Source organism: Meriones unguiculatus, chromosome 3, assembly GCF_030254825.1.
Source record: "Meriones unguiculatus strain TT.TT164.6M chromosome 3, Bangor_MerUng_6.1, whole genome shotgun sequence".
NCBI lineage: Eukaryota > Metazoa > Chordata > Mammalia > Rodentia > Muridae > Meriones > Meriones unguiculatus.
In genome coordinates this window covers 74,485,097-74,507,477 of record NC_083351.1, presented here as the reverse complement: position 1 = coordinate 74,507,477, position 22,381 = coordinate 74,485,097, and the positions used below count along the sequence as shown (strand labels likewise).

General features: G+C 45.1%; 1 protein-coding gene across 1 annotated transcript in view; it reads left to right on the top strand.

Annotated features, from left to right (window-relative positions):
- Nucleotides 1-22,381, top strand: part of Zc3hav1 (zinc finger CCCH-type containing, antiviral 1) — a 46,520-nt gene that overhangs the window by 6,348 nt on the left and 17,791 nt on the right. Inside the window, exons 2-6 of the mRNA XM_021635114.2 lie at nucleotides 8,630-8,765; nucleotides 13,138-13,390; nucleotides 17,379-18,365; nucleotides 18,616-18,714; nucleotides 20,963-21,086. Coding sequence (XP_021490789.1) covers nucleotides 8,630-8,765; nucleotides 13,138-13,390; nucleotides 17,379-18,365; nucleotides 18,616-18,714; nucleotides 20,963-21,086 — 1,599 coding nt within the window. The remainder of the gene's footprint in view (nucleotides 1-8,629; nucleotides 8,766-13,137; nucleotides 13,391-17,378; nucleotides 18,366-18,615; nucleotides 18,715-20,962; nucleotides 21,087-22,381) is intronic.

The following is a 22,381-nucleotide window of genomic DNA, read 5'->3' as shown; positions in this document are numbered from 1 at the left end:
GAGCTGGCTGTGATGGCACGTGGCTTTAATGCCAGCAGAGCTCTGAGTTTGAGGCCAGCCTGATCTACACAGCAAGTTTCAGGTCAGACAGGGCTACACCACTGTGTCAAGGGGGTGGGGGGAGAAGAGTGTTGGCCAAGTTACACTCACATTAGATAAGAATATTTCTTGCTTTTTGGCTTTGTCAAATAGTCTCATTAGCCCTTTGGATTTGTGCCAATGAAGGGAATGTAAATTTTTTGCTTTATTCTATCTATCTATCTATCTATCTATCTATCTATCTATCTATCTATCTGTGGGCAGAGCCTCATGTAGCCTAGGCTGCCCTCTAATCTCTAGGACAACCTTCTGTGTCACTCTGAATCATTCATTTCTGTAGTTTGTTGGACTTGATGCATTTTATTGGCATTCTTTTTTGGTTGTTTTAGCATAGTATTCTTTTTGTTTGTATGTTTTTGGCATTTTGGAGACAGAGTTGCTCTGTGTAGGCATGGCTGGCCTTGGACTCAGCGATCAGCCTGAATCAGCAGGCCCAGCTCATGGTTTTTGTTTTTTGTTTGTAAAGGTCTTTATTTTATGTTGTTTTTAAAATATAGCCAAACCTTGTTAAAATTCTGTGTCAATCAGCACATTCTTGGCATTGTATTCATCGCCTCTATCAAGATCCAGAACACTTCATAACACCCCCTAAAGAATTCCCTCACACTGATGCTTTCCTGCCCCAATTCCGGCCACCTCTGACCTCCTTCCTGCCTGTTTGACTGGTCTGTTCCGACCTTTCCTCTGATAGCATCATCACACGGGGCGTGGCCTCTGCTTTGCCTCTGCCAGGCATGTTTTCAGAACTTGTGTTTCAGTTGAGCAAGTGACACTTAATTTGGATTATTTACCCAGGAGGGAACCTCCTGGGAAGTTCTTTTTTTTTATTTATTTATTTTTTTTAGAGGCACACTCTACACTGGCTATTTTCTGCAACCTGGTGACCAAGCAGCTTGCAAGCCCAACAAATCATTTTGGGGGAATCTGTTCTCTTTCATATTTGCTTCATGTTATTTATTTATTTTACTTTAACCAAACTTGATATTCAGTGTCGGTAACATTCTATAAAACTTAAAGCAAGAAATTCTGTAGAAGTAATACTATAAACAATGATTTTTTTAAAAAAATCCTCTGTGGTGCAGCGTTGGTGGTATAATGGTGAGCATAGCTGCCTTCCCAAAAAAATTCCTCTTTATTTTTTTATTCTTTCTTTTTTTGGAGGGTGGGGGCAGTTGGTTAGTTGTTGTTGTTGTTTGTTTTGTTTGTTTGTTTGGTTTTTTGATACAGGGTTTTATTATGTAGCCTTGGCTGTCCTGGAACTCGCTCTGTAGACCAGGTTGGCCTTGCACGAACAGAGATCTGCCTGCTTCTGCCTCCCAAGTGCAGTGTGCCACACACCTGGTTTCTGTGCATTTTTCTTAGTCCTAATGCTGGTTTAGGGAAGGGTGTCCCCAGTTTTGCTGCACATTGAAATAACTTGAGAAAGAATAGTAGTACCAGTCCTACCTTTACACACACAAACACACACACACACCCCACGTGTCTATGCACACATACCTACAAAAACATTACACACACACACACACACACACACATATATAAAACAGTGGGGCTGAGCTCCCTTTGCACCTACAGTATTATGGGTAATGCAGCTGTGAGCAAAGCCTTTTAAGCCTACTCTTTGCCTTGCCTCTCTGCATATCCTTGGTTGTGCTGATCTGTTTTTTGTTTTTGTTTTTGTTTTTTACTCCATCCTATCCAGTGGTCCAAATTCAGTGACCCATCCCTACCCTCTGGCTATGTAACCTTAAACTTCATAAATACAAAGAGAATCGGAGTCCTGTGCTTTTAAAACAAGACCTTATTGGGTTGTTTTTGGTTGCTAACATTTTATTCTCTAGACCAATGTCTAGATAATATCTTTCACACATCCTGGTTCCTTTTCTACCTAGCTTGCATTATAATGCACTATTTCCTGTTTTCTATGCAAGTCAACCGTCTCTTTGTGTTTATCAACCTCATAGGTTATGGGAAACAAAAGACTTGGGTGGAGAGGAAAAGAATATTTCAAACCTGAGAAAGAATATTTCAAAAGCTGAGACTCTCAAGTTTTCTTTTACTGTGATCTTCTGCTGAGCAGCTGGCAAGTCTACTGACCTGTGAGGCCCGGAGGGGAACGCCTAGCTCAGAAAACACATTAGAATCACTTGAGGCACAGCAGTGAAAATGAGCCAGTCTCCAGGTGTGGCCGGGTCACGTGTTTGTAAGCAGTCCTCAGCTGGTGATTATGGTTGCCCGAGATAACTGCTTTCCCAGCTAGACTGTAGAGGCCATGCCCCTCAGCTGGGGAGAGCGTGGACTGCCTGCGTTATAGCAAGAGTTGTTATGTGGCTAGAATGGCAAAAGAAAGTCGTTTGTTGTTAGGCTTGGGGTCTGAGGGATATTCCTGCCTCTTGCATGGACATCTTTGCTTCTTTTTCAAGGATATCATTTCCTCTGACTGGAGCTGTTTGCTTGCTGTGTATCTGCTCTGTTGCCATCGGCAGTCTGCAAATGTTTGCATTGTCCTGGGCAATTCAGTCAGGACTGTTAGCAAGCTCTTTTTCAGTTGGGTGGGAGGGGGAGGGAGCAGGGTGGACCTGAGGCTCTAACCAACCCTCTTTGAGAGGTACCAGCTCAGACTTCTGCAAGAGGTCCTGGGAGACTCTGACACGAGGTCTGGGCTTCAGCTGGCGTCAGGCTCTTGAGCTAGGAAGAATACTGAGAGGAAAGTGGGAAGGAAGCTTTAGCCTTAGCTCCACTTAGACTCAGCAGCTGCAGGTGTCTCCTCCCAGCAGCCATCAAAATTGGTTTTTGCCCTGCTGCACTTTATCCATTATCCTTTATCCTTCTGTCTGCTTTTATTCTGCACACCTAATTTACCAGCTAGTCAGAGGAACAGTGGCTTCAAACATCCCTACATTTTTCATTTGTAAGAAACTGATCTACTTGTTTTTAGTTTTGCAGATTAGAGATTTGTTTTTTTTTCCTCCCTTCTTGTGGTTTTTTTTTTTTAAACACATTTTTTAAGGTTTATTTTTTTATTATTAATACAATGTTTGGTCTGCATGTACACCTACACGCTACACGCCAGCAGTGGGCACCGGATCTCATTATGCTTGTGAGCCACCATGTGGTTGCTGGGAATTGAACTCAGGACCTCTGGAAGAGTAGCCAGTGCTCTTAACCTCTGAGCCATCTCTCCAGCCCACGTCCCCTCTTGTTTTTGAGATCTGAGTTGAGTGACCTGCTCTTCCTCTCACTTGCGTCACTCTTTAGGTTTCAGTTTATTGGGCCTTAGTTGCCCACATTAGGGATTATTGTAATTGATAATTCCAGTCAGGAAGTGTGTGATAGATGTTAGTTTCTGTATTTCCTCAGACAACAAGTGCAAATTGCTCTGCCTTTGTGGCTGGTCAGTGTGCTGAAGTGAGGGCCAAGATAAAATCCCAAAGGAAGCCACTGAGGAGACACCCGGAGCCTGTGGGGGAAACAGCAGGGCCTGCTGGGGATGGGGGCACCAACCACATCCAGACTAGACATACACGCACCAGATGGAAGCTGGACCAGAGATTAGGGAGATTGTACTTTGCCTCAAGATGGAGATAAAACTTAAAAATAAATCTGGAGCCTTAAGAAGGGCAGCATCAAGGACAACAGCCAGCTCAACGTAACTCTTCCTTTTTTTTTTTAATATAATTTTTTATTTGTGACAGTTTATTCATTTTGTATCCCAGCTGTAGCTCTACCTTCATCCCCTCCCAATCCCGCCCTCCCTCCCTCATCTCTTCCCATGCCTCTTCTCCAGTCTACTGATAGTGGAGGACCTCCTCCCCTTCCATCTGGCCCTAGCCTGTCAGGTCTCATCAGGACTGTCCTTCCTCTGTGACCTGGTCAGGCTGCTCTACTTATTAGGGAGTGCATTTGGAGACTGAGCTGCCATGGGCTACCTCTGTGCAGAGAGTCCAGGTTATCTCCATGAATGGTTCTTGGTTGGAGTATCAGTCTCAGAAAAGACCCCTTTGCCCAGATTTTTTGGTTCTGTTGCTCTCCTGGTGGAGCTCCAGACCCTTCCAGGTCTTTCTATCTCCCCCTTCTTTCATAAGATTCCCTGCACTCTGCCTAAAGTTTGGCTGTGAGTCTCAGCATCTGCTTTAATACCCTGCTGGGTAGAGTCTTGCAGAGGCCCTCTGTGGTAGGCTCCTGTCTTGTTCCTTATTTTCACCTTCTGATGTCTATCCCATTTGCGTTTCTGAATGAAGATTGAGCATCTTACCCAGGGTCCTCCTTCTTGCTTAGCGTCTTTAGGTGTACAGATTTTAGTATGAGTATCCTATATTATATGTCTAATATCCACTTATAAGTGAGTATATACCAAGTGTGTTTTTCTGCTTCTGGGATAGTTCACTCAGGATGATCTTTTCTAGTTCCCACAATTTGCCTGCAAATTTCATTGTTTTTAATTTCCTTGTTTTTAATTGCTAAGTAGTATTCCATTGTGTAAATGTACCACAATTTCTGTATCCATTCCTCAATTGAGGGACATCTGGGTTGTTTCCAGATTCTGGCTATTATGAATAAAGCTGCTATGAACATGGATGGTTGAGCAAATGTCCTTGTATAGAATAACAAGAAACCCAGAATCGCTAAAACAATCCTCTACAATAAAAGATCTTCCGGAGGGATCTCCAGCCCTAATCTCAAGCTGTACTATAGAGTTTTTATTACTGTACAGTAATAAAAACTGCATGCTACTGGCATAGAAACAGAATGGTGCATCAATGGAGTCGAATAGAAGACCCAGAAATAAACCCACACACTTACGGACACCTGACCTTTGACAAAGATGCCAGAACCATACAATGGGAAAAAGACAGCATCTTCAATAAATGGTGCTGGTCTAACTGGATGTCTACATGTAGAAAAATGCCATAGATCCATACTTACCACCCTGCACAAAACTAAAGTCCAAGTGGATCAAAGACCTCAACATAAAACCAGACACACTAAACCTGTTAGAAGAAAAAGTGGGGAAGAGCCTTAAACTCATTGGCACAGGAGACAATGACCTGAACAGAACACCAACAGCACAGGCTCTAAGATCAACAATCAATAAATGGGACCTCATGAAACTGAAAAGCTTCTGTAAAGCAAAGGACACCGTCATCTGAACAAAATGACAGCCTATGGATTGGGAAAGGATCTTCACCAACCCTATATCTGACAGAGGGCTAATATCCAGAATATATAAAGAACTCAGGAAGTTAAACAGCAACAAATCAAGTAATCCAATTAAAAAATGGTGTATGGAGCTAAACAGAGAATTCTCAATAGAGGAATATCAAATGACAGAGAAACACTTAAAGAAATGCTCAACATCCTTAGCCATCAGGGAGATGCAAATCAAAACGACCCTGACATTTCACCTTATACCATCAGAATGGCTAAGATTAAAAAAAACTCAAGTGACAGCACATGCTGGAGAGGTCGAGAAAGGGGAACCCTCCTCCATTGCTGGTGGGAATGTAAACTTGTACAACCACTTTGGAAATCAATCTGGTGCTTTCTCAGACAATTAGGAATAGCGCTACCTCAAGATCCAGCATATATCTTAGGCATATATCCAAAAGAGGCTCAAGTTAACTCTTCTTTTTGACGTCATGCTCTGAGTGGGCTTCCAAGCAGAGGCAGCCCCATTAGTGTGCTTAGGATGTCTGGGCTTGACCCAAAAGGAAAGCAATGATTCCTTACTCTTTTTTTGGCCAACAGTTGCCAATCTGTCAGAGGCAGGGGGTAGAACCTGCCTGTCTGAGGGAGCATTTCAGCAGGTGGCTTTACCCACTGAGCCTCCTTGCTGGCCCTGGGCAGGTGCTTCAGCTGGGTCATTTCCAGATCTGTAACAAGGACTTTAACGGCAATGGCCATGGGAACAGCCGAGTGAGGTGCCTCAAGGGGTTCAAGAGGTAAGGAAACTGCCACACATCTGGCAGAGCTGTAACAGGGTATGGGGGCGGCGGGAAAGTGTCTTCTTTGGGCTGAGAGCAGAAGGCATTACCTTCAGAAGCTTTTTCTGCTATAGCAGTCTGTTCAGATCCTCTCTGGTGGACTCAGGTTTGTATTAAGGTGGAGTTTTTGCCCAGCTGCTGAGGGTTCTCAATGGCAGAAGCTGGTGGGAGCACTTATCTGAAACCACAGAGCAGAAGCCTGAAGTTAGCAGACCTGAGGTCAGCCTTATCAAGGGGCACCAGAAACACCCTGAAAGCCAAGGTTAGCAGTGGGGAAAGTAAGGAAAGGGCCTGTCTGGAAAGTGGCTAGGATGGAGGTCATCACCAGCCTCTTCACCTTTCCTTGAAGCAAAAGCAAAGTGCTGGGGAGGGCTGGCTAGACTTTAAGGACTCAGCTAGTGGCCTGCAGGGTTGTTTTTGTTTGTTTGTTTGTTTGTTTGTTTTTTAAAGTTCTGTTACATTTGAATGCAATTCAGGAGGCTCAATAACATCCCTGTAAGTGACTCTGTGTGTGTGTGTGTGTGTGTGTGTGTGTGTGTGTGTGTATCTGTCTGTCTGTCTGTCTGTCTGTCTGTGTGGAATTGGCCACCTTATTTTTTGAGACAGGTTTTGTCACTGACTTGGAACTCACCACCTGACTTAGTTTGCTGGCTTGTGAGCTCCAGGGACCTGCCCGTGTGTGCTTCTGCAGTGCTGGAATACAGATGAGCCACTAGGTGTAGTGTTCATTGTTTGTTCTGAGGGTTTGATGTGTGCTTTGCATGTTTATGTATGTTCTGAGGATTGAACTCCGGTTGTCACGATGGTAAGGTGTGAGCTTTTCTGACTGAGCCGTTCTCTCTAATCCACAGAAACGACTTTACACGTAGATGTTTATGTTTGTGAAAACTAACCAGTTTCAATAAAATCATTTTGCATTTCTGTTTACTACTGAAAAATAGTAGCGGAGCACGTAGTATTTAATATTTAGAAATGAAAGACAATCATTAAGGGGAAATTTTTTAAAATAAAAATTTTTAAATAAAAAATGGAAGAATCCCTGGATAGACCAGCTATTTTCTGCTCCCAGACCAGATACTCTAAAGCAGTCGTGACCCAGGTAATGTGTAGTGTCTTTAACAGAGGCAACAGTTAAGGTCCCCACTGTGTTGTTTTATAGAAACTGAGACACTCCTACTAACCCTTGTGTGTACAAAAGCAGTTAAGCACATTAAAGATTTTTTGAATAGGATTAAGCCAATGTTATTGTGAATCACTGTGTTAGTATTTTATGGTGTAAAAGACATTTAAATTATGACTACTGGCTTCAAAGCAAAACAGATCAAAACACAATAGAGGTCCTAAGAGTGAGCTACCCGAATGTGGATGCTGGGATCCAAACTCAGATCCTCTGGAAGGGCATCGGGCTGTTGACCATTGGGCCACCTCCTGGCCCCTTAGTAACTTTGTTTTTCAGTGTGTAGTGGTTTCTGAACAGGTAGCTCCACTCCTATGCCAGTTTTTTTCTTTCACAGCTTTGGGCAAAAGAAGTATTGCAGCTGTTAAGGTCAGATACTTTGTATAGAGGTGTGTAATTTGTGAAGAATGTATGAGCCCCCCTGATTCTGCTGTTTGGCAAATATATCACTATTATTACTAGTATTATTATTAGTGGGGTTTGTTGTTGTTGTTTTGAGATAGGCTCTCTCCCTGTGGCCCTGGCTGTCCTGAAACTTGGCTATGTAGACCAGGCTGGCTTCAAACTCCCCTCTATGCCTCTCAAGAGCTGGATTTAAAAGTGTGTGCTACACACCCTACCTTTTTTTTTTTTTTAACTGGGAGGCAGAGGCATGCACATCACTTTGAGTTTGAGACCAGCCTCAACCGTCTCAGCAAGTTCCAGGCCGCTGATGCTATGTAGTGAATTTTTTTATTATTGTTGTTTGTTTGTTCCTTTTTGTTTTGTTTGTTTAAAGTATATATTTGTGTATGTGCAGTCAAACTGAGGTGCTCAGGTTTGTTGGCAAACCCTTCACCCTTTGTGCTGTCTTGGCTGGGGCAGTTTTCCTTTTAAAACTGGGTTCTTTCTGTAGGGTTGATTAACAACCAGTGTTAATTACCAAAGGATACAGCATTGATCTTTGCTGAGTGAAAGTTTAATGGACTGTTTCTTTTTAATCTACCTCACACATGCTGAGCAGGTGCTCCACCACTGAAATCGACTCTTGAAGTTCAGTCTTTTAGGCTAGTGTACGAAGTAATGGATTTCATCATGGCGTTTTCGTACATCCATGCCACCCCAACATCCATGCCACCCCACTTAGGTCTTATGTGTTCCCCTCTCCCAGTGCCCTTCCCAGCTCCCCGGCATCCTCTTGGTATTCCATTTCTTCTCCCCAATAGTTCCACCTTCTGCATCCTTTTTTACTCCCCCTTAGCTTAGAGCTCAAGATGCCTTCTTCCCCTCCCCTACTCCTCCTTCTACATCCGTGTCATGTGTATATGGCTGCCTTTTTTCGTACACCTTCTATGAAATGCAGACATTGACGGTTCCTCCTTCCTTCCAGGTACCTCTGCAAATACTCTCACGAAGTTCTCTCGGAACAGAACTTCCAGGTCCTAAAGAACCATGAGCTCTCTGGGCTTAACCAAGAGGAGCTGGCGGTTCTCCTGGTTCAGAACGACCCTTTCTTCATGCCCGAGGTAGGTCCTCATTCTCACTTTCTTCTTTTTTCTTTTTTGGTTTTTGATTTTTTTAAGAACAGGTTTCTCTTTGTAACAACCCTGGCAACCCCACTTTAAACACCAGGCAAGAGTATCGTGGGCAAGCCAGGTGTGGTGGCACACTCTAATCCCAGCACTCGTGGGAGGCGGAGGCAGGCAGATCTATGTGAGTTTGAGGCCAGCCCTGTCTAGCTAGCAAGTTCAGGCCAGCCAAGGCTACCTGGTGAGACCCTGTCTCAACAAATAAGAGAAGGAATTTGGGTTCACATGCTTCCTCCACTAGGCTGCCAGGGATTCCACTGTGAACAAGGGTGAGTTGAAGACATAGTTGTAATTGGACCAGTTGATGCTTTACATCAGGGAAGGCTTTGAATTGTAGCTGGAAAGATGCAGGTACAGGTTGTGTCCAAGAGAATCTTACCCTACATTCAGTGATTAAGAACATACACTTTAAGTCTTTTTACTCCCCATAGCCTCGTCAGGTTACAGCCCAGAGGCCAAACCTGGGCTGCCAGCAGTTTAGAAATAAAAGTCTAGTGGCCCACAGCTGTGCTGATGTGTTTACAGCGCTTCCGTTGCTGCTTTCTCCCTTCAGGGGTCAGTTGAGTTGCAGCAGAGACTAACTGGCCAGAAGAGCTTAAAATGCTTACTGTGGGGTGCTGGAGAAATGGCTCAGAGGATAAGAGCACTGATTGCTCTTCCCAAAGGTCCTGAGTTCAATTCCCAGCAACCACATGGTGGCTCACAACCATCTAAACATGAAATCTGGTTCCCTCTTCTGGCGTGCAGGTGTACATGCTAACACACATTGCATAAGTAATAAATAAATCTTTAAAAAAAAAAATGCTTACTGTGAGCTGTTAAAGAAGTGTGCTGCCTCCGGGCCCTTACGGGCAGCTATGCCGTGTGGTCGGGCAGAGGGTCCTACCCTGTCTTCCAGGGACTCGGCTAGGAAGTTAGCTCTGCTGGCTTTAGAATGTGGCTTCTACCTTAGTGTGAGGATTTCTCGATTCCCCCCACCTTGAAGTCAGTGGGATTGTCGGTGGGAAGTTGAAGGCAAGCAGTTTACATTTTAGGAAACTGGACGTAGTGTGTAGCACATTTGCTCACAGCTCACTGAGAGTGCCTGTCACATGGTCATATTTGTTGAAAGGGAGGCTGAGAAATGTAGTTCCTGGCTGAATGGCTGACTTCTTTTACTAGTGGAAAGGTGGAGAGGATGGTAGATGGTGAAGTCTCCTCTGCCTAGAGAGTGGACGATCAGTTGATGCTGCTCAAAGCACCATGTCTGAGAAAACCTCTGGATTGGAGAATCCCTGGTACCGGTACAAAGCCAGTACCAGCCTCACACCGAAAGGGAGGCAGAGAAACAGAAGAGGCAGTAAAAGAGATGAGAAGCTGCAGGGAAGGTTGGAGGTCAGACTTTTCTGTTAGATAAGACAAGATAGCTGATAGAGATTTCTGGGGGATTCAGCTACTTGGAGGGATTTAAAAGCTTGGCACACGGGTGATTTTTTTTTAAGCATCCACTGAGCTCCAGGAGCCCTGAATGTAGTACATTGTGTAAGAGTATGTTGACGGAGAGAGGGTGTAATCTCCCTTTTTATAGCTCCAAGCATTCTGTGGGTGCCTAGAGTACTCGGCTCCATTTTTCTCTTTCTCCCTCCTCTCTCCCTTTCTATCCCCTCAATGCCCTAGAGTGGGACATTCTCAGGCCCTTTTGCATCGCTCAAAATCCTGACTCTTCCTCTACCTGCCTGTGTGACCTTGGACAAAGCTTCAAACCCTTATGGGCATTGTTGCACCTGTCCTGTGGTTTGTTTTGTGAAGATTTAGAAAGGCCCAGATGCATCAGTTATTTTGTCAAATACTGAATAAAGCAGTGGACAAGACATATTCCCCTGTCTTAAAAAATAATAATTGTTGGGGACAGTGAGATGGTTCAGTGGGTAAGGGAACTTGTCTCCAAGCCTGATGGTCTGGGTTCAGTCCCTGTTACCTGCTTGATAGAAGGACAAAACTGATTCCCCCAAGTTGCCCTCTTTGTAGCTCAAATGTTCTATAACTCAAACAGGTATCTAGCCTAGGCTAGTCTTGAACTCCTGATTCTCCTGGCTTACTGCTAGGTGCTAGGATTATAATCAGTGTACCACATAACCCTCTTCTCTTGGATATGTAATTTTTTTTTTTTTTGAGATGGGGTCTCTACGTAGCTTGAACTCACAGAGATCCACCTGTCTCTACCTCCCTAGTGCTGGGATTAAAATTGTGTACCACCTCACCCACTCTTTGTTTTGTTTTATTCGAGACAAGATCACCCTATGTAGCCTAGGCTGGCTTCAGACAAACCTGCTCTCTCTAGCTCTTGAGGGCTCATATTATAGACATGCACTGCTATGCTTGTTGAACATACTACTGGGACTTGAACCCAGGGCTTCAAGTATAATAGGCAAGTACTCTACCAACTGAGCTACAGCCCAGCTTCTGGATTTGCATTTCTAGTATGTGTCCAGGTGCTGCTTATGGTCCAGATGCCACACTTGGAGCTGTGGTCTAGAATCAGATTCTGTAGCATTTCTATGCACTGGCATCCCGTTTGGGGGCCTACTGATGTGGCTCCATCGCTGTTCCTAGGGTCCGCCTCTGTCTCTGCATGCAAGCTCATCCCAGGGAGCCAGACAGACCCAGTTTGTACAGCCTATTAAACCAAACATTCTCATCTTTCAGATGCCTGTGAATCCAGAGTTATCACTAATCATCTAATGGCTCAAATCCTCATCCTCCTTATTTTGCACAATTCAGTCTTATGTCTTGTTACTTACCGAGCTTTCCAGTGATTTTTTAGGTAGGCAGATGGGACAAATAATTACCTTCTGCTGTTGAAAAGGAAACAGAAACTGGAAGGTTATTAGGATGGTGAAGTTACCCAGCTGCTTCTCAGGCATTGGCCTTTGAACCAGCCTCCCTAGCCTGCAGCCGGGTGGCCTCATCTCAGCCTCAGCGTCCCTGTCTTACTCCATCTCTGTAGAGCTATGTGTGCAGATGTGTTTACTTAAATCATCGGTTCTCAACCTTCCTCATGCTGCAACCCTTTAATATAGTTCCTCACTTTGTGGCGACTCCTACCCCCACCCCATAAATTATTTCATTGCTACTTTGTAACTAATTTTTCTACTGTTGTAAATCATCCTGATATGGGGGATGTTTACTATTCGACCCCCAAAGGGCCTGTGACTCACAGGTTAAGACCTGCTGGCTTAGACAGCATGGAAGAATTTCCTTACTGAGCTGGACATAGTGGTGCATGCCTGTAATCCCAACACTTGGAAGGTCAGGGAAGGAGGATTGTGACTTGAGATCTAGCCTGTGCTACATAATAAATTGTCTGAAAAAACTGAACACAAGGCTGAGCGAAGTGCTTGTGTGCCTAATCCCAGCTAACAAACAACAAAGTGGGAGGCAGAGGCAGGTGAACCTTTTAAGAGTTGGAGGCCTGTGTGTGTCGAAAATTCCTGGCCAACCAGGGCTGTACAGTGAGACCCTGTCTCCATCTCTTCTGTCTGTCTGTCTGCCTGTCTGATCTCGCTCTTCTTCCCCATTCCCCTCCTCCTCCTTTCTTCCTCCCATACCCCACACATACAAATCATTTGGAAAGATTAGGACCTTTCTGGCTATCAGAGACCAAATGACAAAAATCCCAAAGTCACACATAAGACACACATGTCCTTTCAACTGCAGAGTAAGTTAGGATCCAAACTAGACTTCCTCTTTGGGACTTCTTTATGAAGTCCTGTGCATAGCTTGCTATTTCAGTTTTGATTCTTCCAGGAATTAGCAAATTCATCACTACTTTCTTCCCCTACCTTTCTTTCCTTTTTTGTTTTTGTTTTGTTTGTTTGTTTGTTTTTCAAGATAGGGTTTCTCTGTGTAGCCTCGGCTGCCCTAGACTCACTTTGTAGACCAGGCTGGCCTGGAACTCACAGAAATCCTCCTGCCTCTGCCTCTGCCTCCCCAAATGCTGGGATTACAGGCGTGTGTCACCAGGCTCAGGTTTCTTCGCTTTTAAATACCAGGTGTGGCATTGAATTTGTGATCCTCCCCGCCCCGGCCTCCTGAGCGCTGGGTTACAGGCATCCACCTCATGAACTGTATCGTCAGTTAGCTAGTCTTCAGGCGCTTCTATCTCCAAATAAATCACCAGTTGAGTCTTATCTCATCAAAGACTGTGGGCTGTGCCTTGTTTTTTCTTGGTACACCTCTGCTTTTTATGGGAAAGGAGCTTGTTCATTCCCTGACATGCGTGGACAGATACCAGATGCTCTTGCCTCACTGTTCTTCATCCCTTCTGTAGATATGCAAAAGTTACAAAGGAGAGGGCCGGAAACAGATCTGCGGGCAGCCACAGCCATGCGAGAGGCTCCATGTCTGTGAACACTTCACCCGGGGCAACTGCAGCTATGTCAACTGCCTCAGGTCTCACAACCTGATGGACAGAAAGGTGCTGGTCATCATGAGGGAGCACGGGCTGAGTCCCGACGTGGTCCAGAACATCCAGGACATCTGCAATAACAAGCACATGAGGAGGAACCCCTCCGGCATGAGAGGTCTGCCTTTTTCCTTTTTAACTGTGAATGCTCAGAGAGACTGAAAGTACACCTTTAATCCTAGCACTCAGGAGGCACAGGCAGGCGCATCTCCTTGGGGTTGAGGCTCTGCTCTACAGAGTGAGTTCCAGGACGGCCAGGGCTATTAGACAGAGAGACAAAAAAAACAACAACAAAAAGGGAGGGGGTGAGGGGGAATCTACCTTTAAAATCTCAGCTTCACCACACAGCACTTTAATACAATCAAAATAATGATTTGTATGTATGTTATAAGTAGCCATGTTCCCTGACTTGAAAAAGTTTGTTATAGCCACCTTTAATCCCAACTCGGCTCAGAGTTTGAGGCCAGCCTGTTCTACAGAGTGAGACCAGGACAGCCAAGACTGTCTGGACAGAAAGCCTGTCCCAACACACACACACACACACACACACACACACACACACACACACACACACAGTTTATTATTTGTTTGAGGGTCACAACAGGACATGCATCCATTAATTCCAGCACTTTGAAGGCAGAGGGCAGCCTGGTCTACATACAGAGACCGTGTCTCAAAAACAAAACAAAACAAAACAAAAACAAAAACAAAAACACAAAAACTGTTTAACAAAATGTTTATTTTTTTAAATCTTTTAAAAAATTGATCAAACAAACATTTTTGAGATTCAGAAGTTATTAACTGTGTTCCAGTTGTTTATTTGTCTTTCTCCTTGTTTATATACAAACGTTTACAAATGTATTCAACTTCTAATTATATTAACTTATCTCATGTGGAAGTCAGAGGCAATTTTCAGGAGCCAGTTCTTCCTTCTTAGAGGTCCTGGGGAATAAACTCAGGTTGGTAACAGAGCCATCTTACCGCCCACACACGCATTTATTTGTTTGTTTGTTTGTTTGTGTATTTACTTATTTTGAGACAGAGTTGCATTGTGTGGTAGTAGCTGAACAGGGCCTCACTGTATAGACCAGGCTGGCCTTGAACTCACAGAGATCAGCTTGCCCCTGTCTCCTGAGTGTACCATCATGCTCAGCTCACATGCATATTCTGTGGTTAAAATATCTGATGTGTGGGTAGATGCATTGTGATATTTTACAGAAGTCTAGCAACACATTATCCAAAACTGTTCTCATATATAACAAAAATATGTATTTTTAGATTTATTTTCTTATCTTAAAAATTGGCTGTATGTGTGTGGGAATTGGGCTGTGCATGTGTGTTTGAATGCAGGTGCCTGCAGAAGCCAGAGGCACCAGCTCTCCGGAGCCTGAGTTAGAGGCAGCTGTGAACAGCCCAGTGCGGCTTTGTAATAGCAGCAAAAACACCCTTAAACTGTCCACCTCCCCAGCCCCTTTCTTTTTGAGATTGCATAGTATCCCACACTGCCTGTGTATATACATCCCATACATTTGCTTCACTGTGTTCACTCAGTCGTTTCCTGATGGACAGTTGGTGTGTTTCTAGGTGCAGCTGCTGTGGAATAATGCCACTGTGAGTGTGGGTACTCAACTATTTCCTTGAGACTCTGCTTCCTGTTCTTTCAGGAGTGTAATAGGAAGCCCAGTTTCTGGTCACTTTCTAAATGTGTTGAGTGTTTTTGAAGAGCTGCCACGCTGTTTTCCATAACAGCTCTCCATTTTCTATTTCCTCCTGCAACACATAGTTCAAATTCCTGCGCTCTTTCCAGGGCTTGTCAGTGTCGTTTTTATGACACAACTGTCCCAAGGGATAAGAAATGGTACCATTTCTTAAGCATTTTCATATAACATACTGTGCTACTTGTATGGAAACTTTTGTCTTTTAATTTAATTTCAGTTATATTACTGACTTAGTTAGGGTTCTATTGCTGTGATGAAACACCATGACCAAAGCAACCTGGGGAGGAGAGGGTTTATTTGGCTTTCACGTGCACACAGCACTGTCCGTCATCAAAGGAGGTCAGGACAGGAACTCACAGGGCAGGAACCTGGAAGCAGGAGCTGATGACAGGGAGAAGTGCTGCTTACTGGCTTGCTCAGCCTGCTTTTTTTTTTTCCTTCCTTCCTTCCTTCCTTCCTTCCTCCCTTCCTTCCTTCCCTCCCTCCCTCCCTCCCTCCCTCCCTCCCTCCCTCCCGTTGTTTTTTCTGTTTAGCCTGGCTGTCCTAGAACTTGTTCTTGTAGAACTTGTTCTTCAGGCTGGCCTTGAACTGACAGAGATCTACCTGCCTCTACCTTCCTAGTGCTGGGACTACAGGTGTTACAGTTCCGAGTGCTCTCTTACAGAACCCAGGACCACCAGCCCCTGAGCGGAACCACAGTGAGCTGGGCCCTCCCACATCAATCCTTAATTAAGACAACGCCCTACAGCTGGGTCTTACAGAGGCATGTTGAGGTTCCGTCCTCTCAGAAAACCCCAGCTTGTGTCAGAGTGACATGAGATTAGCCAGGGCGGGACTGTACTATGTGTTTGTGTGTGTAGCCACAGGTGTGGAAGTCAAAGGACAGCTTACAGGACTCTCTTCCCTCGGGTTAAACCCAGCTTTCTCAGGCTTGGTGGGAGGCATTTTCTTAAATATTGATTGATATGGGAGGGCCCAGCTCATTGTGGGTGGTTCCACCCCTGGGCTTGTGGTCCTGGATTCTATAAGAAAGAAGGCTTAGTGGTAGCCACCTCACTGGCTCTAGTTGTCTTTATAAAGTGGATATGGAAGAGGGGAAGTTTAGGAAGCGAATGCAATACCAGACTCTAGCGTGCTCCAGTGACGCAACGAAGAAGTACATCGCCTTGTACTTAGGGTGGTTTATAGTTTACAGGAAACTTTGGCCCAGAATCCTTCATCATTATCCTTCACAGGAAACTGTAACAGTGGCAGATTTATTGTTTATTAACCCCACTTAAGGGTAAGGAAATGGTGCTGAGAAGTGTTAAACAGCTTAGAAGACCAAACACCACTGTGAAGATTAAATCCAAAGCCACGCTTTCTGAGCTGAGCACAGCACATGCACTCTATCTTCCATGCCATACTTTGGACACGGAGTGTCTGCAGAGGGGGATTGGTGTGTCCCATTGTGGGTTCACAGTGTGTGGGAAAGATGTGTATTTATTGTCACTTCTAGTTAAGCTAGGGAGTTAGCCATGGTGACAGGAGGAGGTTTGCTCTTACTACGTACTGTGGGCCCCTTTCCTCTACCAGGACAGTACACACATGTTTTCATAAGCATACAGACACCACCCAACCCCAACCCCACTTTCAAATGCCTTTCCACCACAGACATCACATATGTACACTAGCACCCATACTCCATGCACTGGGACACTCCTCTCTTCTCCGCTTCCCAACAAGTATGAGTCATCACTTCACTTCATCACTTTGACTTTAGTTTTTTGTATAATGTAGGGTAGGCTAGCCTAGAACTTCCTGTGTAGCCAAGGCTGGATTCCTGCCTCAGCATACTGGAATTAGAGGCAAGAGCCACTGTGTCCGCCTTCAATTTTGACTTTTGGTAATAAGTTTGGGCACTAGAGGGGCTGGAGGAAGAACTTTAGAAGGTTTGTAGCTGAGATGAAATCATAGCTTGAGTCTGTGATCACTTTACTGTTTGGTTTCAGGGTTAGAAATACTTACTCAAGTTTCCATAGTATAATGAGTGAGATCTCTGTGAGTTGTAGAAATTTTTCTCTAATTTTGCTCCAGTCTGTCTGTCATTCACTTTAGTAATGAAAATTAACTTAGGACTAGTCTGGAGACAGCCCATCTTGGGGTCTTGAGGGCTCAGGGACTCACTGAGTTCCAGGAGAGCAGGGGAAGATTTGGGTCCTCCTCTCTTAGCCACAGACTCTCTTAGCCCTGGACTCTGCCAGGGTTTCAGCTCCATCCTAAGATTTGTAGCCACCAGTCAGGAAACTCACATGATAGAACTCAGCTGACAAGGCTGGACAAGCAAAGAGGACATGGAGGTGGGAGCTGGACCTGAGCTTGAATTTTCTCTTTGGTTTCTCTTTCCAGCTTCCCATCCATATCGCAGACGCGGGGCACACAGAGATAGAAGCAAAAGCAGAGACCGGTTCTTTAAGAACAGCCTAGAATTACTCCCAACTGTCTCGCCAATGGGATCTGGTCCACCTAGCCCCGATGTCACCAGCTGTAAGGATTCCCTGGACGATGTGTCTGCAGATGTCACCCAGAAGTTCAAGAACCTAGGGACTCATGACCATGCACAGCTTTCCTCTGTCTCATCTAAGGCTGCTGGTCTCCGAGGATCCAGTCAAAGGGGAGCAAGCCAGGAGTTTTCAGAGAACGGGGATCCGGATGGTTTATTTTCTAGGAATCGTTCTGATTCGTCCTCAAGTCAGGCCTCCGCTGGCTTTCCTTTTGACGCTGCACAGACACTTGAAGCTGTGACTATGAAAACGGGCAAGCTTTCTGGACACTGCAAGAGTGAGGCTGCAGGCATCCAGCACGTCCCTTTTTTTAATAGTTATGTTGATGGGATGACTATGGAAGGAACAACTTCAGGAATTCTTGGTAACAGGGCCACAGCCAATGGTCTGGGAGAAAAGGCATTACCTAGCAACCATCAGAAGAGTGCAGCTAAGCCTCAGGATCTCCAGACCACCGGCAGAATCACCAACAGCAGCCAAGACATGGCATTCCCAGGTGGTAAATACAGAGGAAGCACACTGTGGGCAAGTACATCTACCCATAATGCACCAAATCGCTCCAGTCAAATCATGGATGAAACTCCTAATGTCTCTAAAAGTGATGCCACTGGCTTGGGCATAAAAGCAGCAGTCGCTGGGGCTCAGAATCTGAGAAGCCAGGTCCTGTTTGAGGAGACCACTGCCCCTGTACAGGCCAGCAAGCTGTCTCAGTCGCCTCCACCTTCGTCAAGCCACAGAGTTGCAGCCTCAGGGACCCTTGGCAAGAACTCCGTGGGTACCTCTGGGAGCCCAGCCGGTGAGCCTTCAAGGATGACCTCAGACTCTGCTGAATGTAAGTCAGGCAGGGAACTCTCAAGGCAAGACAAACACAACCCCATGGCATTGAGTTGCCTGCCCGAGAATTGCAATCATTTCATACCGGAAGTCTCTAGGGTCCTAGTATCTATATTTCAGTCTACAGAGGGGCTGTGTAGGCTCTCAAGAGCAGCCCGAGAGTCCCACAATGGATGTGGATGTGGGCCCCTATCCGACGTTTTCCTTGCTGTGAAGCTGGCAGACATGCGTCCTCTTTTGTTTTGCAGATTCCCTGCGCTACATCACAAGTCCTGTATCTCCTAGGATGGATGATCATGGCCCAAAGGAAATCTGTCTGGACCATCTGTATAAGGGCTGTCTACGGTGTAAGTTGCGTTTTCTGTGAGATGCCTTTAGCCGCTGTGAATACTGCTGCCAGGAGCATGGCATGCTCAGTACATGTCTGAAACCATGTTGCTGCTTTTGAGTAATTTGAGGAATTGGATTATAGGGTAATTCTGTATGATTTTTGGAGAAAACATTTTTCATTGTGGCTCAGCTATTTTTCTCCTCCCTCTTCTTTTACTTCTCTTTTCTCTTCATTCTCAAAAAAGAAATCTTTGACAGTATCATACATATATATGATGAATTTTATTTTCAAAAACATACCTACTGCCTCCTCTCATTCCTCTCTCTCACTGAACCTCCATTTTCCAACAAGTTCTCCCTGTATGTTCATGTCTGTCTGTCTTTCTTTCTTTCTTTCTTTCTTTCTTTCTTTCTTTCTTTCTTTCTTTCTTTCCTTCCTTCCTTCCTTCCTTCCTTCCTTCCTTCCTTCCTTCCTTCCTTCCTTCCTTCTTTCTTTCTTTCTTTCTTTCTTTCTTTCTTTCTTTTTTGTAATGACCCACTGAGTTCAGTCAGGACTGCTTGCATAAGCACGAGTGTGGGGTTATTTACAGAGGCATGGGTAGCTTATCAGTATCTACACCACTGAAGAAAATGACTGTCCTCCAGAACAGCCTTCTTCTTCCTCCTCCTCCTCCTCCTCCTCCTTTGTAGACCATGCTGACCTCAACCTCAGAGATCTTCCTGCCTCTGCTACCACACCTGACCATTTATGCGTTTTTAACCATATAAATCTCAAGTAGTACCATTTTGTGGCTGATTTCCAATGTGGTGCCTTTTTATTTTAAAGTAGCCATGTGCTTGTAAACATTTTTACAGTAATTTAAGGGGCTGGAGAGACTGTGGCTGGCCTCTTCAGGTGAGGGGGGGTTGTGACAGCCATCTGGAATGCAGAACTGGGCCTTAGAGGCTTTCCGAATGGACAGGGTTGGAGGTAGAGAGAGGAAGAACTGGGATTTTACCAGACCGTGTTGGGGAGAGCCCCAGCCCCAGACTCCAGCGGAGCACCGCTCTTACACAGGACCTGGATTAGGTTGTTAGCACCCACACGGCTGCTTAGAACCAGCTGTGACTCCAGTTCTAGGGAATCCAGTGCCTTCTAGCGTTCATGGGCCCCTCCAGGCACCTGGTGCACATGAACTCATGCATGCGTACATGTACACATGAAAAGTTTTAAATCATTAACAAGGCCAGCAATTATATTTATATATTTATTCATATCTATGACAATAATAGTTTTTAAAAGGCCATGAATTCAAAGTGGTCCAGAAGCTGAGGTACAGGAGAGCCTGGAAGGAGAAGAGATGATGTAAATATATGAAAAATTTAAAATAAAATAAGTAGCTGGGCGGTGGTGGTGTATGCCTTTAATCCCAGCACTTGGGAAGACAGAGGCAAATGGATCTCTGTGAGTTTTAAGGCCATCCTGGTTTACAAAGCTAGTCCAAAACAGCCAAGGCTACACAGAGAAACCCTGTCTTGAAAAAAACCAAAATGAATTAATTAATTAAATAAGTAAAGCAGTTTAAGTGATTTAAGCATAACGTTGGTAATTTGGAAAACCATCTTCTGTACTTCTGTGGGCTGGGATTATAATCATACCTTACTCAGCAAGTGTCCATTCTAGTATCTTTTTCCACTTGTACTGGGAGCATAAGCTTGCCAATGACTCAGTTTTTCTTCAGTGCCTGTAATTAAAGTGGGCATCAGAGTACTCATAAACAGGAAGATTGTCTAAAATAAGCAAAGACATGGCATCTGTTCCAAACTGGGCATCTGATACCGGCTTGAGGAACTCAACATCGCAATGAAATCCTAGAGAGAACTTACTAGGATTCATTCTGGAAGAGAGCTCTCTTAGGCCAAGGCTTCAGAGAAAGACACGGAGCTGTCTATTCTAGAGAAGACAGCTGGTCTTCTAGGCCCGAAGAGGGCTTCTGATCCCCTGGAATTAGAGTTACAGATGGTTGTGAGCTGCCACACAGCTGGGAATCGAACCCAGGCCCTCTGGAAAAGCAGCCAGCGGAGCCATTTCTCCAGCCTAGATATTATTTTCTGAGGGGCTTCCATGGGGACCAGAGTAAAGGACACACGACCCTGGCAGGGGCCAGAGTGAGGGGAAACGCCTGGCAGGTGGGGTAGGCTGACAGGAAGTCAGCAGTGCACTTGAACACTGAAGTTGAATTGGTTAGAAACTGGGCTGTTAACAACCCTTCTCTGTCGCCATAGGCAGGTGCAACAAGAGCCACTTCCATCTGCCCTACCGGTGGCAGGTGTTCTTGTGTGCCACGTGGATGGACTTCCAGGACATGGAAAACATTGAGCAGGCCTATTGTGATCCCCAGATTGATATGTAAGTTGGTGGGTGTCCTCTGACCAATGGGATCCACAGCTCGAGCAGAGGGGAGGCGCTCAGCATGCAGTACAACAGGCTGCCTAATGCTATCTGGGTATATTTAGTAACTCGAGCGACATAACAGTGACGTGATTGTTTGCTCTGTAGGTGTGCCCTGCAGAAAAACACAGTACAGAGGTCAGTTCATACTCTCAATAGCCCATTACTATCAAAAACAGTAAACAAGACCAGGGAGAAAACTTAGCAGACGGAAGAAGCACAGTCCCAAAGCCTGACAACCTGAGTTTGATCCTTAGAAGTTCTGAAAAAGCCACATGAGGTAGCCACATCTGGAATCCCAGAGTTCCTCTGTCTAGAAACCCAGGCTACACCACGTAACAGGAGAAACAAGAAAAGCCCTATCTGAGTAAGGTACAAAGAGAGAACGGCTCCAGCAAGTTGTCCTCTGCCCACTACTTTTGTGTAGTGTGACATGTATGCCCACACCCACACATACATAACACACACCAAAAAGCAAAAACAAACAAAAAACACTAAAAGCTGGGTGGTGGTGGCACACGCCTTTAATCCCAGCGCTTGGGAGGCAGAGGCAGGCAGATATCTGAGTCTGAGACAAGCCTGGTCTACAGAGTTCTAGGACAACCAGGACTCTGTTACTCAGAGAGACCCTGCCTCAAAAACAAAACAAACGAACAAACACACTAAATGAGAGCTGGGGAAACAGTTTAGTTGGTAAGGGCTTGCCTTACAAGTATAGGAATCTAAGGTATACCCCTCAAACCCATGCTTTTAAAAAGAGATACAGCCATGCATGGCCACACACACTTTTAATCCTAGTACTTGGGAGGCAGAGGCAGGTGGACCTCTGAGTTTGAGGGCAGCCTGGTCTACAGAGTGAGTTCCAGGAGAGCTGAAAGCTATACAGAAAAACCCTATCTCAAAATTAGTTAATTAACAATTTAAAAAAGCTAGACAGATACTGAGTTATTTCAGTGACAGAATGCTCCCCTGGCCAGCACAAGGCTCCGGATTTGGTCCTTGGCTCTTAGTAGGGGGATGGGGGAGCAGGGCTCATAGTGTGTTTATGATCCCATCCCTGGGGAGGGACAGACAGGTGGATCCTTAAGATATGCTAGCTACTCAGTGTAGCCTTGGTGAACTTCAGGCCTGCAAGACCTGGTCTTAAACAAGGTATGGAGGGCTGGAGAGATGCAGGGTTTAAGAGCACTGGCTGTTCTTCCAGAGGTCCTGGGTTCCAGTCCTAGCAACCACATGGTGGCTCCTAACCATCT